A 14676-nucleotide genomic window follows, 5' to 3' on the forward strand; every position below is an offset into this window, starting at 1 on the left:
CCATCGTGTCCGTGTGATGCGGCGGCCTGTGATATCAAGCATGGTTAGGTGGATTCACCTTCTCTTATTCCCAATTATTTATTTCTTTTATCCGTCAAAATTTGACCCATCGATCCTAAATCGAATATTATATTATATTATATTTTTATTTTTCTGATGAAAATAAATGAGTGAGATGAGATTTAAGCTCTTAAGAATCTTATGATGATGATAATAAGCCTGTATTCAATATATTTAATTTATGGATTTAAGGATGAATTATCGTTAAATATTTTAAGGGATAATATGTAATATTATAATTTTGGCCATTTATTTTATTATTTTGATCCCCTCTCCTCGTTAGGACTATAAAATGGGGACCGGTCGAGCTTCCCCTGTATGCAACGTGAGAAGGGAAGAGAAGAAGAAGAAGAAGAAGTAGGAATAAAGGAGCGATTTTTAGGTTTGGGACGGAGGGGGTTTTAGAGATGTGTGGAGGCGCCATCATCTCCGACTTCATTCCGGCGTCGCGGCGTGTGACCGCGGAGCAACTGTGGGTGGGCCGCGAGAAGGGCGAGCTGAAGAAGGGGAGGCATTGGGATGACGACGACGACGACGACGACTTTGAGGCTGACTTCCGGGATTTCGACGACGAGGCCGAGGAGGACGAGTTCGATGGCGGCGAGACGGAGGCGGATGAGTTTGACGCCGTGCACTTTGGTTTTGGATCCAAAGCCCCCTTCACCCGAGGTAACTGAGAGCGAAATTTCAAGAAAGTGGTTGTTTTTCTTCTGTGATTAGGAACGGGTAGTGTTCGTAGCATTCCATGCTGAGATGAGGGTTTTATTCGTTGTGTAGGTATGGGGGATTGACTAAGAAAAGACGGGATCTTGCTTACCTTTTTCTTTCCAATGTGATGAATGATCGAAAGCAAACATTAAAAAAAAATAAATCAGAAGCTGTGTCTTAGTGTTGTGTGTTTATCCAAAAAACGAACTTTGCAAGAAAAGAGTGTTTCTTGATCTTACATTAGTATCACTGATGTTTCTCATAATAGCATTTCAAAGTTTTGCTTGGTTTGCAGAGGGTTCAGCTAAGTCTGTAAGGTTTGATGGATCTGCTGCTAAATCAGCCAAAAGAAAGAGAAAGAATCAATACAGAGGAATCCGCCAACGACCATGGGGCAAGTGGGCAGCTGAAATCAGGGATCCTCGCAAAGGAATTCGCGTCTGGCTTGGAACCTTCGATACTGCCGAAGAGGCTGCCAGAGCCTATGATGCTGAAGCCCGCCGGATTCGGGGTAGGAAAGCCAAGGTGAACTTCCCAACAGCAGGAACTGCATCATCATCGGGTTCAAGAAAATGCTCGACAAAGCCTACTGCTTCAGAAATTCCAGAAATAACTGCATTGGAAAAACTTGACTTCGACCAGACATCCAAGTACTGGAGTGACCAGGAGTCTGAATGTTCAAGGTTCATGATAGACAGGGAACTAACCAAGCCTGTTCACATGATGAATCCCCTTATCACAGGAAATTCTTCAGCACCTCCAGAAGGAGCTTCTCTGAATTTTTATTCTGATGAGGGAAGTAATTCTTTTGGTTATACCGACTTTGTATGGGAGCTCGAGGCCAGGACCCCGGAGATCACATTGATTCTTGCTCCCACTGAACCTGATATATACGAAGATGGTGGTGCTCAGAAGAAACTGAAACATAATTGCTCTGTAGAGACCATGCCAGCTGAGATAAATTCTGCAATTGAACTCTCTGAGGAGTTATATCCTTATGAACCATGCATGAAGTTTCTCCCTGCCCCTTACTTTGGGAGGAGCTCAGATGCCTCAATCGACATCCTATTTGGCGGTGAACTGGTGCAGGGTGGTGTGGATGTTCTGGACCTATGGAATTTTGATGACTTGCCCATGGAGGCCAGTGCTTACTAAAATAAATGTAAGAATTACAATTATCTTAGTTAGGTTGTTGAACAATGCTAAGTGTATATCTTATTTTGGAAATAAGCCTTCCCTTACATGTTGTTTCCTTTCTCAGGAACCATGTTGATGAAGGATATGGAGGTTTGGAAACATTGGCTGGCTATCATGAATTCATTGTGATTTGTCTTGCAAAGGTGTCTTCAAGGATGCTTCTTATAATTTCCTAGTTAGGTGTTTCAATTTTTAGCTTTTGGACAAGCTTTTCATTCGATGATGAACAAATGCTTCTTGCAAGTTAACTCATGTTGCTATGAGCATGCTTGGTTTCTTTTGCTAGTCATGGCCAGAAATACTAGATCGGTTATGAGGTCATGGAGATGGTGGACACAAGGTTGCTGCAATTAAAGTGTATGGTCTATGATGAGAATTTGAAATAAATCTGGATATTAATGGCCATTGTTTCAAAACTTTTTGTGGTTAGTGAGAATTCAAACTCACTTATTAAAGGTCTACAGAGTTTGATTTCCTAATTATGTCCGTATTATTCCTTTGTTAGATCTGGTTGATCTTTGTTTGCGAATGACGGATAATGCTTGACGAAAGATGGTTTTCTAAAACCACAGGCAATCTCATGTGTAGCAATTTAGGATTTGGTGGTCTTTGGCAATAGGTTAAATTAAATGTGCTGCTGATGCTGGTTTTGTCTGAATTTTCATCTTTTGCACTTGTTTGATTGGTTTTTTGTTTTGCAATGACTGAAACAACAAAGAAACCTGTATGGTTTTCAGATTCTTGAGTTTTGACCATGATGCAGGATCATCATCTTTTCATCCAGCCAAAACATCAAGTGATGCACACATGCATGCAAAACACAAGAGCTGGTTTTTCTTCTGACAGTTTTGGAACATCTACTGGTATACCAGAGAAACTCTGATGCTATGAATGATGCACTTTGAGAGTTGTTTGAGCTATGTTAAAGACTCCAATAGGGGGTTTTTGTTAAAGGCAAGTTGCAGTTGTTTACTGAAATAAATGTATGTGCTACTCATCACAAGAATTTGAACTATTGCTTTCAAGTTGATGGTGTTTTTTTTGTTTCCTTGATCTCTTTTTGGGATCTGATCAACTTAGGATTCTGTTTTCTTGACCACATAAGTTAACCTAATTTACATACAGAAGCAGCACAAGCCGACTCTCTTAGCTAGAAAATCTTATCTGTCGTCGATCTCAAACATTCGGGCCTACTCAACCCGCTTGAATTAGGTTTAGGTACGCTTTAACGAGATCTAAGATAAACATATTTAATCCTACATCGGTCAAAGAGATCATAAGAGCTACAAGAACAAACTATGCGAGTCCATTATAAAGCAATCAATTTCTTATCAAATGATATTGTAAAAATCTTACATCGATTTTTTTAGTTTTTATTTGATTATTGATATTTGAATTTTTATCTTCATATCAAGGAATCAATCAATCTGATGGGCAGAGGTTGAGTGCTCTGTACAACTGAAAGCCACATTTCTTTGATTTGTTATCAGAGGCATACAAGTAGCATTTATGACTTGATTTCAAAGCTGTGCATGCAGGGAGGAGTGTGAGGTTGTCTTCTTCCCAGATCTACAACACATGCCCTGTAAAAGATCTGATCAAGATCCACAGGAGGAGAACATGGATTGATCCAAACAGGAACAGTAATGATTCCCATGTCCAAGGAATCACAAACTGAGGTGGGTTCCCATGTCCAAGGAGATGGGATTTGCTTTGCAGGGCAACAACATCTCTTGGGCAAGCATCAAATAACACTTCACCCAAAATGATCACTCAAGCAGTCTTTGATGCATGCTTGCCTGAATGATTCAGCAATTTTCTATTATTCCCCCACTTTTGACAGAAAGCAAATGGAAGAACTCAGCAAGGTGGCGAGTCAGTATCATTTACCAGCACTTACAGTATTGGAGATGGAGTTGATTACAACCCACCTGCAGAAACTTTGTGGAAAGGCCATGAAGCTTTTTTTTGACTTCAGGAGGTATACTGTAGATCACAGTCTGGATTTCGTTGTTCTGTAGGAGCTGAGCTGCCTGCTGTCATCAATAATAGTCTTCCCACAGTGGAAGTCCCATGGGTCAGATTGTAACAATCAACTGAGGACTAATTACCGTAGCTACAGTAATGGTCCTTTTCCTCGGAGAAGTTGTCTTCCCTCCAGAATTCAACCATGGAAGTGGATCTTGGAATCGTGCTTCTTCTTGATTTGCTCTTTTGCTTTTCCCCAGCATCGTCGGCCATGTGTCCTCTGAGGCCTTCAAGAGGCACATGTAACAGGTGGCCAACTTCATCTGTGCCTTCAATTGACCATGTATCAGAGCTGTCTTCTCCAACTCTCTCTCTATCTCTATCTCTGTCTGGATTCCACCTACTACAATCAGACCACCAATATATCGTATAAGATAGATCCGGCCATCAATGTTTCTCCAGATGATGGTTGGATAAGATCCTGACACTGTTTCTGCTGCTACAGGGTTAGCTTGTCTGCATCAGATTATAAGATGTCTCTTTCTGTATGGAAACACATATTTTTATAACCATGGCCAAAATCTACACTGCTTAATGGTAGCAGATTGTGTTTGTTGTGACAGCAGCCATTCAAGATGAACCTGCAAGTCGATGGCTTGCCAAAGCTGATGACTGCTTTTCCCTTGAACGACAGATGCATCCACCATTCACAAGTTTGAAGTGACAGCATATAGCTTGCCTCACTTGGATCTGAACCTGAGTTGATGATTAATGTAATATTCAACAAGTTTGAACCAGAGAAAATTTTCCTGTGTTATTCTTGCATTTTGATTCAAAGACCACTGCATTCTTGAATGCTTGTGTGATGTTTGCTGAAATAAGGAAATCGTCCACAACATGTTCATAGTCCGAGGAGTATTTTGGAATGAAAGGGAAGGTACTTTTATTGCAGCATGCCATGGCATGGCATGACATTACAGCCTTAGACCTCACACTGGAAACCTCGAAGACAACAGCAAGTTTCAATCTTGCCAAAGAAAAGAAAAGGCGCAACCCTCACATTAGTTGAGACATGAAACTCATGAAGAACAAAACCTACGAAGACAGACGGACCCAATGGATAAGACTCCTGCCGATGCAGGGTCTGGGAGGAACAGACTCTACCTTCTAAATCTCAGACATGCAAACAAACAGATCGAGCTACTTGGAGCCATTAATGGCTTCTCCATCGACTGCCAGAGGAACAGACTTTGCCTGAAATGAGAGGAGTCAATGCAAACATTAGTCGTATGACACGATCGATAAGCTTCTCAAATGGACTGATCCAGGTGTGAGGCTTTTACCAGGTTGCGATACTTAAGAGCGTAGAACATCTCGAGGTAACGGCGAGTCTCGCGCCTGTCCAGGTTGGAGACGTACTTCCAGAAACCATAAACTCCAGAGAGTGTCATCAGCCTCTCCGAGTAGAGCTTCCAAGTGTACCTAATTTTATTTGATTTTAATGCAGAGGTTAAGATAATTGATACTGATCCAAAATTGGCCTTCATGACAAGAAGGGGTTACCAAGACGGGATCTTACTTCTCTTCAATTCTTTTCAGCCCTCCTAGTGAGATATTGTCCCAGTGGGTTGGGTCTTCCTTGCACTTCTCAAAGAAATTTACGATGATTTCAGCAGCCTTGTCACCCTGGTAAGGGTCAATGTGGAAGCCAGAAACTCCATCTACTATAATTTCGCCGGGTCCTCCATGAACAGTTGCAAAGGTGGGCAGCCCACAGGTCATGGACTCGACGACGGTGAGTCCAAAGGCTTCGTAGAAGGCAGGCTACACGAAACCAAAGCGAAAGATGCAGGTTGGTGAAACTTCAGCTTGGCATGTAATTGTTTCTACAGAAAAAGAGTAGCAAGTACCTGAATGAAAGCTCCTTTTGTGTCAGCAATGTATCGGTAGAGCTCGCCGTTGCGAACACGGTTCATCTGGGCTGAGATCCAGCGAATGTGCCCATTAAGATTGTACTTCTCAATGAGATCGTACATCTTCTTAAATTCCGCTTGTTCCTCGAGATCCTTGGACTCTTTCCCGTGGTCTCCACACACTACCACAAGGTTCACCAACTCCTTCAAGCGTTCATTCCGGCCATAGAACTCGACCAGACCTGTCAAGTTCTTCACTCGGTCCAGCCTTGCCATGGAGAATATAATGGGTTTTTTTGTGTCATTCAGCACACCCCTGCAAGGACTCTCGAGTTAGTCACTGTGTGATCCGGGAAGAATGACAAATTTAGTTGAAAGAACAGGTCATACTTGTGCTCAGTGTTATCTTCAGGGTTGAAGAGCAGCTCCTCAATCTCGGGGTGGAGGGAAGTGAGTCTCTTTTGCTTCTCTGTGTAAGGGAAGTATATCGACAAATCAGCTCCAGGGGAGACAATGTTGAACTTTGGGTCAAACACATCGATTCCATGAACAACTCGGTAGAGACCAGGAAGAGTAAAAGCGGTGTGAGACTCGTACTGCCCCACGGTATCCTTGCTGAAACAATACAAGATATGAAGAAATTCTCTTAGATTCCAATAGCCATTCTAGTATCCCGATAGAAACAAAGGATGATTAGTACCTCCCAGCAATTTCCTGGAAGGTGCTAGTGATGATAAAGTCAGCATGATTCATCGCAATCAAATCAGCTGTGAATTGGCAAGAGAAATGATACTGATTCTCAAACTTCTTCCAATAGATGTCCGAGTTAGGATACTTCGTTTTCTCCAGTGCATGGGCGATGGTGCACTGCATGTGAAAGACAATAAGCATCAGTGACGCAGAAATCTCATACCGTCTAATGTGCAGTTGCAAACTAAGTGATTCAAACCTGGGTTACTCCTAATTTATGTGCTAGCAAAGTCGAAACTAGATTTCCATCACTGTAGTTTCCAATGATCAGATCAGGGGTGGTCTGCAGTTCTCCAGCCAACTCATTTGCTACATCCTATCATCAAAAAACATCATCGATAAACTTTCATGCACAAGTTTATCAAAGCAGATCCATGCCCAAGCCACTGAGATACTGAAAACAAGCTTACAAGACTAAGATTTACCTCAGTATAGGTCTCAAGGTAAGGCCACACTTCGAAACGGGAAATCCATTTGCGGACGATTCCGTTCTCTGTTCTAAATGGAACTCGTAAAATGTGAGTGTGCTCGGTGCCAATGACCTTCTCAAGTTTCTGTCCGCAAGTAGTGCCTACTGCATCAGGAAGCAATCTGGTAACCTGCATCATCCCAGCAATTTAATCTCAGGCAGCATGCATCGACCATAAATTTCCTTAAAATGTCTAAGGACTAGATAAGATCTAATGACAGTGCAAGAAGCCAATCTAATCTCCTCTCAAATCTTACAATAAGAATTCGGGGTGTGATGTCAAGCCCTTGGCGCTTGATCCTCAGCAGCATCTCATTTTCTAAGGCACGGACTTGATCCAAGATATAAACAACCTGCAAACAAAGGTCTTGTGAGAAGCAGAAGAAATTTGACTATTGCGAGAGTTGACATTCTTTGAGATCTAGTCATACCTGACCACCAGTGTCAGGATACCCCAAGACATTAGCTTGGGCAAAGTAGCCATGCGGAGAAAGGATCACAACATTAAACATCATAGGAATTGTCCCAAGGAAGTTCTCCAAGGTACAAGGATCAGGTGCCTCCAGAAGGTCCAGCAGCAGATGAATGTTCTCGTACACACGCTGAGCCGTGTCACCCCAACCTTTCTCCAAGCCAAGCTCTTGAAATCTGAAACCAGCCAAATTGAAAGTCTGATCAAACACAACATGTAAAAAAGTTGCCACCTTTGCATCACAGAGAGACTTCCATTATATATTCCAGTTTCATAAATAGTCAGCCAGAGAAAATCGAACAAGGAAAAAAAATGATCGACTACCAATTTACCTGTGGTTGAATTCTGAGTATGGGGTGGCAGATGGGATGCTCAATAGATGTTGCTCAGCCTTCCTTAATGCAGCTTGAAGAGCACTAAGGCTTTGTATCCTATCATTGAGCATCATCGACTGCAAGGATCGCAAACTCCAATAAAATTAATGATATATATGATTTAAACAATACGATATCACAGAAAAGAGCAGCGCTTGATTTTAACATGAGTATTGACAGTTATACTTGGCTAAATCTTCAGTGTAAAAGTACCAATTATGTAGCGAGCATGATTAGTTATGTTTGGGCACCAATTTCTTACCCTTAACTACAAATAGTTTTGAAGGTACTCTAAAATTTTTATTAGATGCTTAAATAGGTTTTCCTGAATATTAAATTTGATATTTATATATTCACTGGACAGAACAAGAATGCTAAAACCATATTCATAACCTCTAGCGAAAAATGTGAGATAACTATATGTGCTATATAGATCTAGAGAAGAAATAAATACCATGCCCTTGTAGTTGTGCTGCCGCAGGAAATTTAGCAAGGGGTACATGCTTTCTTTGTCATGGAATAACTTTGAGGAAAGGTGTCGGTTAAGGAACTGCACTCCATTTCCAATGGATTTTGATAACGAAGGGCGAGGGAACGAAGCATTGAAGGGCTCAAAATCCAACTCCAGCACAAAGTTATTGTTTTGTGAGCTGAAAGAGGATAAGAAAGATGCAACAAGAAGATCAAATTTTTGTTTCACGGCAAAAAAAATTGGACAATTATTTCCTGATATTGGATCACCCACCTTCCATCAACAAGTTCTTCCTTAAAGTGCAGGTACTCGGGCACAGTCAACTCTTCCACGGCAAGCTCACTAATGTTCACCCGGACGTGCTCCCAGACTCCGGGGCGCGGCCGGATGGCTAAAGCAACCCATGGAGGAATGACTATGGCTTCCTGCATTGGAGTTAATGTAATGTTCAGGAAAACAGATGAATTGGTGGAATGAAAGAGAATGTGTCATCGTCCAACTTATATACCTGTGCTGCCTTAATGACATCCTCAAAGGCCCCGTCCTTCAGCTTCTCCCTATCTGCTTCAGAAAACGCAGCTGCATATTCTGCCAGCAGCTGGTGAGGCTGCAGCATCCCCTTGCCCTGATTAATGAACCTGCCGAATGAATCATGCAATCGTAAACATGTTTTCACGAATCTGAATGCTAATGGTCGCGAGTGCAAGAAATCATAGATGTTCACAGGTAGAGCAGTCATATTTTGCAGCTATCTAAGCATGCATGCATAGATCTGACATCCATTTACAAAAGCAAGACGCAAGATCTAACTAAGATGGCTGCAAACCTTGAGAAAAGGGCCACGAGTTCATTGGGATGGGAAGAAAGAGAGTCGCCAATGCGCTCCCGAACGCTGTGGGCGCGAGTCAAGGTGCGCTGAGGCATCGCTACCGCTGATCTCCTTCAAACCTCAAAAAGCCTGCAGTGCAAGAAAGCCAGAGAAGGTCAGCAAGGCAGATGTGGAAGATGTAGCTGAGATCCAGAGTGAGATCAGGGAAAGATCTAAGAAAGATCACGCGGCAGATCATCCAAAAATAACTGGATAATTGAAAGCATAATACAGTTCAACGAGGAGGAAAGAGATGCTGATGACAGCACAAAAGACCAGCCAAAATACCCAGAAAAAAATCTCACTTTTGCCGTAAAACAGGAATAACATTCTACCATAACAGATCCAAGAACGGGACAGGGAAGAAAGGATTAGATATCTTGGAAAAGGTTCAGAGGTTGAGTTGGCAAGTGCATGCAAAGGTCCTAGACTAGATCTTGAAGAAAGCAGGGGAAAACAAGAGAACTTGACAGCAGTGTTTGTCTGAGAAATATTCTAAAAGAAGATGTAAGCAGCTCTGCTAAGCAGTCAGCATAGAGAGAGAGAGAGGGAGAGAGAGAGAGAGAGAGAGAGAGGCGTCCGGGTTACTGACAGAGGGGAGAAATCTACTTCACATTTGAAACGTGTTATGACGCACTGGCAGAAGGAAAGGGTTTCAGGCTTCAAAGTCGTCTTTTTCCTTGCCTTCTCCGAGGTTTTCAATGAGGAGTTTCAGTATCTACATGCAAAAGGATTGAAGCTTCTTCTGATTTCTCTGCTTACCGACACGAAATATTGCAGTCAACGGCAGTCGCAGAAAAGATTGGGCAGGTTTTGGTAGAAAAGAGCAAGCGAAAGAAGCGAAACCTTCTCTCTACACAAAATCTTCTTGAGAACCCACGAAAAAATCGAGCAGAGGCAACAAAACATGAAGTTATTTTAGCATGATTTCCTCGTTTTGACAGCGAGGGGGAAAATTAGATGCTTTCACCAGAAATTTTCTCTCATTTCTCTCCCAAGAATGTTATGTTTCCGCCGTATATAGTGGTCGAAAGATTTCAAGAACAGAGAGCGCAGAATCTTTTGCAGGTAACGTTACTAACAAAACTTAATCTTTGATTCCGCTACACCAAGACTACCAAAACCAGAAGCTTGTGGGAGAAACACTACCACAAACAATCTGTTCTCCGGAGGCGCGAAGAAGAGAACTTTACCCTCGCAAAGAGAACCAAAACGAGGAAGCCGAGGAGGAGGAAAGGAGACAAACGCAGCGCAAACAGAGGAAATCAAGAAAACGCAGTGAACGCAGTCGGGATGGATTGGTGAGAAGAGACTGGACTCCCCGCCCCATTTTATACTGGAAAAAAGGTCCCACCTTTGGCTTTCTTTAACCAAGGAAATGGTAGGTGGCGCCACCCTGTTCTCGATTTCATCGACCCACCTCTGTCTCTCTCTCTCTCCACTGTGGGCTCATCCGGTTTTGCTCCCTCCTTGGATTTCTCGAGCTACAAGCGGTCATTTTTACTCCATCATCATCTCTTCAACTTTGATTTCGTCCACTCTTCACCCTCTCTTCCATGGAGAGGGAAGGTATGTGACGTGAATTCTCAGGGCTCGTTAGGAAATCTTGATCATAGAAGGAAAGTGTTTCAACAGTGGAAGGACATGAATCCCACTGTAATGATGGTCTTTTTAATCCCACTGACGACCGGTCTTAAAGGAAGAGGCAGAGAGCATAAACATCTCACACGCAATGTGTTTCATGAACTCCCCTTTTACATAGGAACTTAAGCCTTTACTTGTGTCCATTTCAGCATGAGGCTTTTACTCATTTATCAGAATTAGTGTATTTATTCTTATATATTTGAATATAATTTATATCACTCAATCCTTCATACTCGGGACAAAAGGGACCGAGTTTTTCGACCTGCAAGCTGAGCTGTCGCCGACCCGACAAACCAGTGGGCTCAGAATCCGACCCCGAAGCGGGTCCCGCTTATCCGAGCTCACGTGCGGTGGCCTGTATGTACGTATAGAAACAAACCGGTCTTTGTCGGTCCAATCGAATCGGACCGGTAAATAAACTCAGAACCGGTCGGGTCGGATCGGAATTGATTACTTAGCGAGATATTTGTACCGATAAATAGGGCCACGTCTAATTAAATTTCTGGGTCCCAGTCTCAACGCCGTTGCGTGAATGACGAGTGGAAAGCTACATCGGGCGTGCCACATGATTTCACGGGAGAAGGTGATTGATGTCACAGCACGAATATTCATGACAACACAACATATCTAACACAATAATGTGGATGGATGGTCGCGCGTGGTATATGATTCAATGAAAATATGATGTCGTTATGCCTGCTCCAAGGTTATGGAATCATGTGAACGATGACATGATCAAAAGCCATATATATATAATGCGAAACTGCAAGACTCGAGCAAGATTTGCATCTTTTACCTTAGCTTCGAGCGAATCACTTCCTCTCCTGCCTTCTGTTCGACTATCGTTCAGCTAATCTGGCACCAAGCCAGATTGGGAGCAGTTGGAAGGAGTCAGTAGTCGATTTGATCTTATCCATTTCCTCCCACACGATATCGAACATGTCGGTCGAAGCAGCGGGCTCCACACACAGACAAGTATGATTATGTTATTTCTATTTATTAAAAAAATAATATTAAATTATTATTATTATTATTATTATTATTATTATATTGGAGAATATGAGAATAAATACAGTTTAACTCTTTTTTATCTTTTGTCGCCCAATTATGTAACCTATGATTCGCCAATGGTACGGTCAGCATTCCAACATCGAAGCTTGATCTCGACGCAATGACGTAGCATAAAGGCTCGGGTGGGTCACGCAACGGACGGTTGAAACCCCGCCCCGTTGTGGGCCCCGCGACCCCCCCACGTTACTGGAATTGCACGAAAAGGGCCTGCAATTATCCAAAGAACAGGTCACAGATCCTTACACCACCACCGACGATGACTTATCCACCGATGATAGCATATGCTCTTTGGGTAAGGACGATAAATAAAAGACGTGATAGCTTATTGCTCGCCGTGGACTGTTCGATTGATAGATATATACATATGTATTTTATAATTGTGATCGTCCTCTTGGGTAGAGTTGAATTGGAACACCTAACTTACCTAACAATCTTGGCAGGCTAACCAGCTAGATTTCATGGGGGTGATGGAGTCCACATACAAGATCAGGATCTATGTGAATTACAACCTTACGATCGCATCAAGATTCGCACCAGCTTCATGATCGGAGGTAAATACTCTGCACCTGCAAGTGAAGGCGGGTGTTTGGATAGCTTGCCCGCCTGTGTCTGCGGTGGAGAGACAGCGACCGTGCACCAGTAATGGCTTGGATCACCTTGCACACTGCCACGCTTGTGTTAGCTGATGCGTAGGTTTCGAGGACTTTGCCTTGTGAACCGCGGTTTCGCAGGGGAAAGACCATGGTTTGGGATTGGATCTCAGATGTCACCCAAGTTTTGGGAGCTCACTACACTGAAGTTTGGCACCAGCGTCTGGTTGAGGGAGCTGGAAATTCCATGGTCGAGTACGTTATTAGTGGAAGTTTGTCAACGTTAGGTGTCGATCCATCAAACAAAAAATCTCCATGCATGACTCTGCAACCAGAAAAGACAACTTTGACTTGTGTGGATAATAGCTCATGGACGAATCAGATGTCGCGTTTGAAGCCTTTTAATCTATGGTTGGAGCTGCAGCTTGAATGACAGTGAAGTCCTGACCCCGGAGACAAATCCGTAGGTGCCAACCAAGGTGAACTCATTGACATCGTATCTGTCACTCCATCTGACAGCTGAACTAGTCTTCTTCTAACTTGGGCCTGGAAACTACTGTTGCTGCAATGTAAACAGGCTGCATATGGTAGCAACAGAAACGAAGTGACTATAATGGATTCTTATGGTTAAAGCATGTATCTTTCTTCACGTTGTATACGTACTATAGATTATACTTTGCGAAACAGCAAAGCCAGTAATCTACATCACCAACACACTATCCACTCGCTGTTCAGTAACAGAGCATCCTCGATAAGCTTGACATATAACCTCTTTTGAGTAATAGCTAGGAGGGAGGAGGAAGGAGCAGGCAAGCATCAGTCGGTCTTCCGCCGGAAGGAGCACCCCTCGGTAAGCCGGGCTCGACCGCCGGTTGGCTGACAGAGCACAGTTTGGCAGTTCCCACAGATCACCACCGTCTGAGAGTGACTAAACACGGTAGTTCTGCATGCATAAGCCCAGCAACGTTACGTCCATAAACTACCATACAGCCACAGAGAAGCGAAGAAGACCTACTTAAAGAACACAGTTTGTGATCGGAACTCACATGTTGAAGCACCCTTGGCACTTCACATCCTTCAATCGACAAGAATCAACGGTGAAGAAGGTTTGTCGGCTAAAGAACAAGGAAGAAACAGACGTTTGATGAAAACAAGGAGACGTACCATGAAGAAGGAGTTCGGAGACTGAACGAGGCGCTTCTTCTTGTGGCGTCTCTTCTCGAGCTCCGGCGGAGGGTCGAGCAGATCGATGTCACCCGGAAGCACCTGAAGACGTCAGTAGCGTCGTATCAAAAGAGCAAGAATTGCACAGGAACATCCGAAACGAGATCCAACCACTCACCATCTCGCCACAATCCTAATCAGACGAAGAGTCTTCTTCTTTGGAGGTGAGGATGGCAGCATCTTATCTCGCGCGGCTAAACGAATCACGGCCGATGGATGAGCTGTCGTGTCCAAGAGCATCGAAGAAAGGTCTCGGCTTCTCCACCACGTTCGAGCGAGGCGGTTGCGTTGACATGACGGTGGCGGACAGCGGCGACGTCGGGAGAGTTCTGCTGCGTCGGATCTCGACACGTCGACTGCGACGTTTGGGCGACGCGTCAGAGCTGCGAACCCACACCGACTTGGGCCCGACAGCCACCACATCTTGTTATTTTTCGATAAAAGTAATTATTTTAATTGATAGAAAATTAACTGCTTGTTATTGTCCCTATTAATCATGCAAGCATTTCTGCAGCATTTCCATAACGATTAGGTTAGAAATATTAAATACGAAAAATTTTGGATGCAAGCTATTATATGAATAGTAAAAAAAATGATATGTTGATTGTGTAAAAGATAAACTTTTGTATCTGATAGTACATAGATAAAATATTAAAAATTAGAGGATAATTTTTATTTTTTTAACAATCTTAATTTAACATCTTATGCACGTAGACAATCTTAATTAGACAACAAGGATAAAGACAATCTATAATTCTATGCTTTGGACTCGGGTGAATGATAATTTTTTATCTTTTTTTTAGTTTTGATGTCGTACAGAGAACATGTGTTTAATCGATAATATGATTCATAGTATAAGGTATTATGGATAATACTAATATAAATTAAAAAAATTT

At 42.8% G+C, this 14676-nt stretch overlaps 3 protein-coding genes across 6 annotated transcripts; 1 reads left to right on the forward strand and 2 right to left on the reverse strand.

Moving 5' to 3' along the window:
* The first annotated feature begins 405 nt into the window (after positions 1–405).
* LOC135639828 (ethylene-responsive transcription factor 1-like) lies at positions 406–2524 on the forward strand. Its single transcript, XM_065153770.1, has 3 exons — positions 406–729; positions 1064–1930; positions 2030–2524. Exons 1-2 carry the CDS (start codon positions 468–470, stop codon positions 1921–1923), a joined length of 1122 nt encoding a protein of 373 aa, XP_065009842.1. The 5' UTR covers positions 406–467; the 3' UTR covers positions 1924–1930; positions 2030–2524.
* Positions 2525–4851: 2327 nt separating this feature from the next.
* On the reverse strand, positions 4852–10576 carry LOC135582972 (sucrose synthase 2-like). Of its 4 annotated transcripts, none has more exons than XM_065156089.1 (16): positions 10445–10576; positions 9210–9341; positions 8892–9021; positions 8657–8808; positions 8366–8561; positions 7870–7988; positions 7497–7713; positions 7323–7418; positions 7022–7195; positions 6796–6912; positions 6547–6713; positions 6237–6461; positions 5844–6162; positions 5513–5757; positions 5277–5415; positions 4852–5187 (listed from the first exon to the last, which is right to left on the reverse strand). In XM_065156089.1, exons 2-16 carry the CDS (start codon positions 9305–9307, stop codon positions 5134–5136), a joined length of 2448 nt encoding a protein of 815 aa, XP_065012161.1. In that variant the 5' UTR covers positions 9308–9341; positions 10445–10576; the 3' UTR covers positions 4852–5133. The 4 variants fall into 4 exon arrangements, with proteins under 4 accessions (XP_065012161.1, XP_065012162.1, XP_065012163.1 ...); XM_065156090.1 differs by having other exon boundaries at positions 10401–10542; XM_065156091.1 differs by lacking the exon at positions 10445–10576 and adding an exon at positions 9557–9674 and having other exon boundaries at positions 5001–5187.
* Positions 10577–13161: 2585 nt separating this feature from the next.
* On the reverse strand, positions 13162–14032 carry LOC103988341 (small ribosomal subunit protein eS27w-like). The gene is made up of 4 exons (XM_018827569.2): positions 13899–14032; positions 13721–13822; positions 13603–13631; positions 13162–13499 (listed from the first exon to the last, which is right to left on the reverse strand). The coding sequence occupies exons 1-4, from the start codon at positions 13899–13901 to the stop codon at positions 13373–13375; spliced, it is 261 nt and encodes an 86-aa protein (XP_018683114.1). The 5' UTR covers positions 13902–14032; the 3' UTR covers positions 13162–13372.
* Between the last annotated feature and the right edge of the window lie 644 nt (positions 14033–14676).

The sequence above is a fragment of the Musa acuminata genome, chromosome BXJ3-6 (assembly GCF_036884655.1).
Source record: "Musa acuminata AAA Group cultivar baxijiao chromosome BXJ3-6, Cavendish_Baxijiao_AAA, whole genome shotgun sequence".
NCBI classification, from domain to species: domain Eukaryota; kingdom Viridiplantae; phylum Streptophyta; class Magnoliopsida; order Zingiberales; family Musaceae; genus Musa; species Musa acuminata.

What these genes read in the sequence shown, in the direction of transcription:
- LOC135639828 (XM_065153770.1), top strand. Translation starts at nt 468, where the DNA reads ATGTGTGGAGGCGCCATCATCTCCGACTTCATTCCGGCGTCGCGGCGT. An exon ending in CAAAGCCCCCTTCACCCGAG is followed by an intron (nt 730 to 1,063) that starts GTAACTGAGAGC and finishes CTTGGTTTGCAG; the next exon opens with AGGGTTCAGCTAAGTCTGTA.
- LOC103988341 (XM_018827569.2), bottom strand. An exon ending in CTCCGAACTCCTTCTTCATG is followed by an intron (nt 13,632 to 13,720) that starts GTACGTCTCCTT and finishes TGTCGATTGAAG; the next exon opens with GATGTGAAGTGCCAAGGGTG. An exon ending in TGCCAAGGGTGCTTCAACAT is followed by an intron (nt 13,500 to 13,602) that starts GTGAGTTCCGAT and finishes TTATGCATGCAG; the next exon opens with AACTACCGTGTTTAGTCACT.
- LOC135582972 (XM_065156089.1), bottom strand. Translation starts at nt 9,307, where the DNA reads ATGCCTCAGCGCACCTTGACTCGCGCCCACAGCGTTCGGGAGCGCATT. An exon ending in CTCGTGGCCCTTTTCTCAAG is followed by an intron (nt 9,022 to 9,209) that starts GTTTGCAGCCAT and finishes TTCATTCGGCAG; the next exon opens with GTTCATTAATCAGGGCAAGG. An exon ending in ACCTTGAGACCTATACTGAG is followed by an intron (nt 6,913 to 7,021) that starts GTAAATCTTAGT and finishes TTTTGATGATAG; the next exon opens with GATGTAGCAAATGAGTTGGC.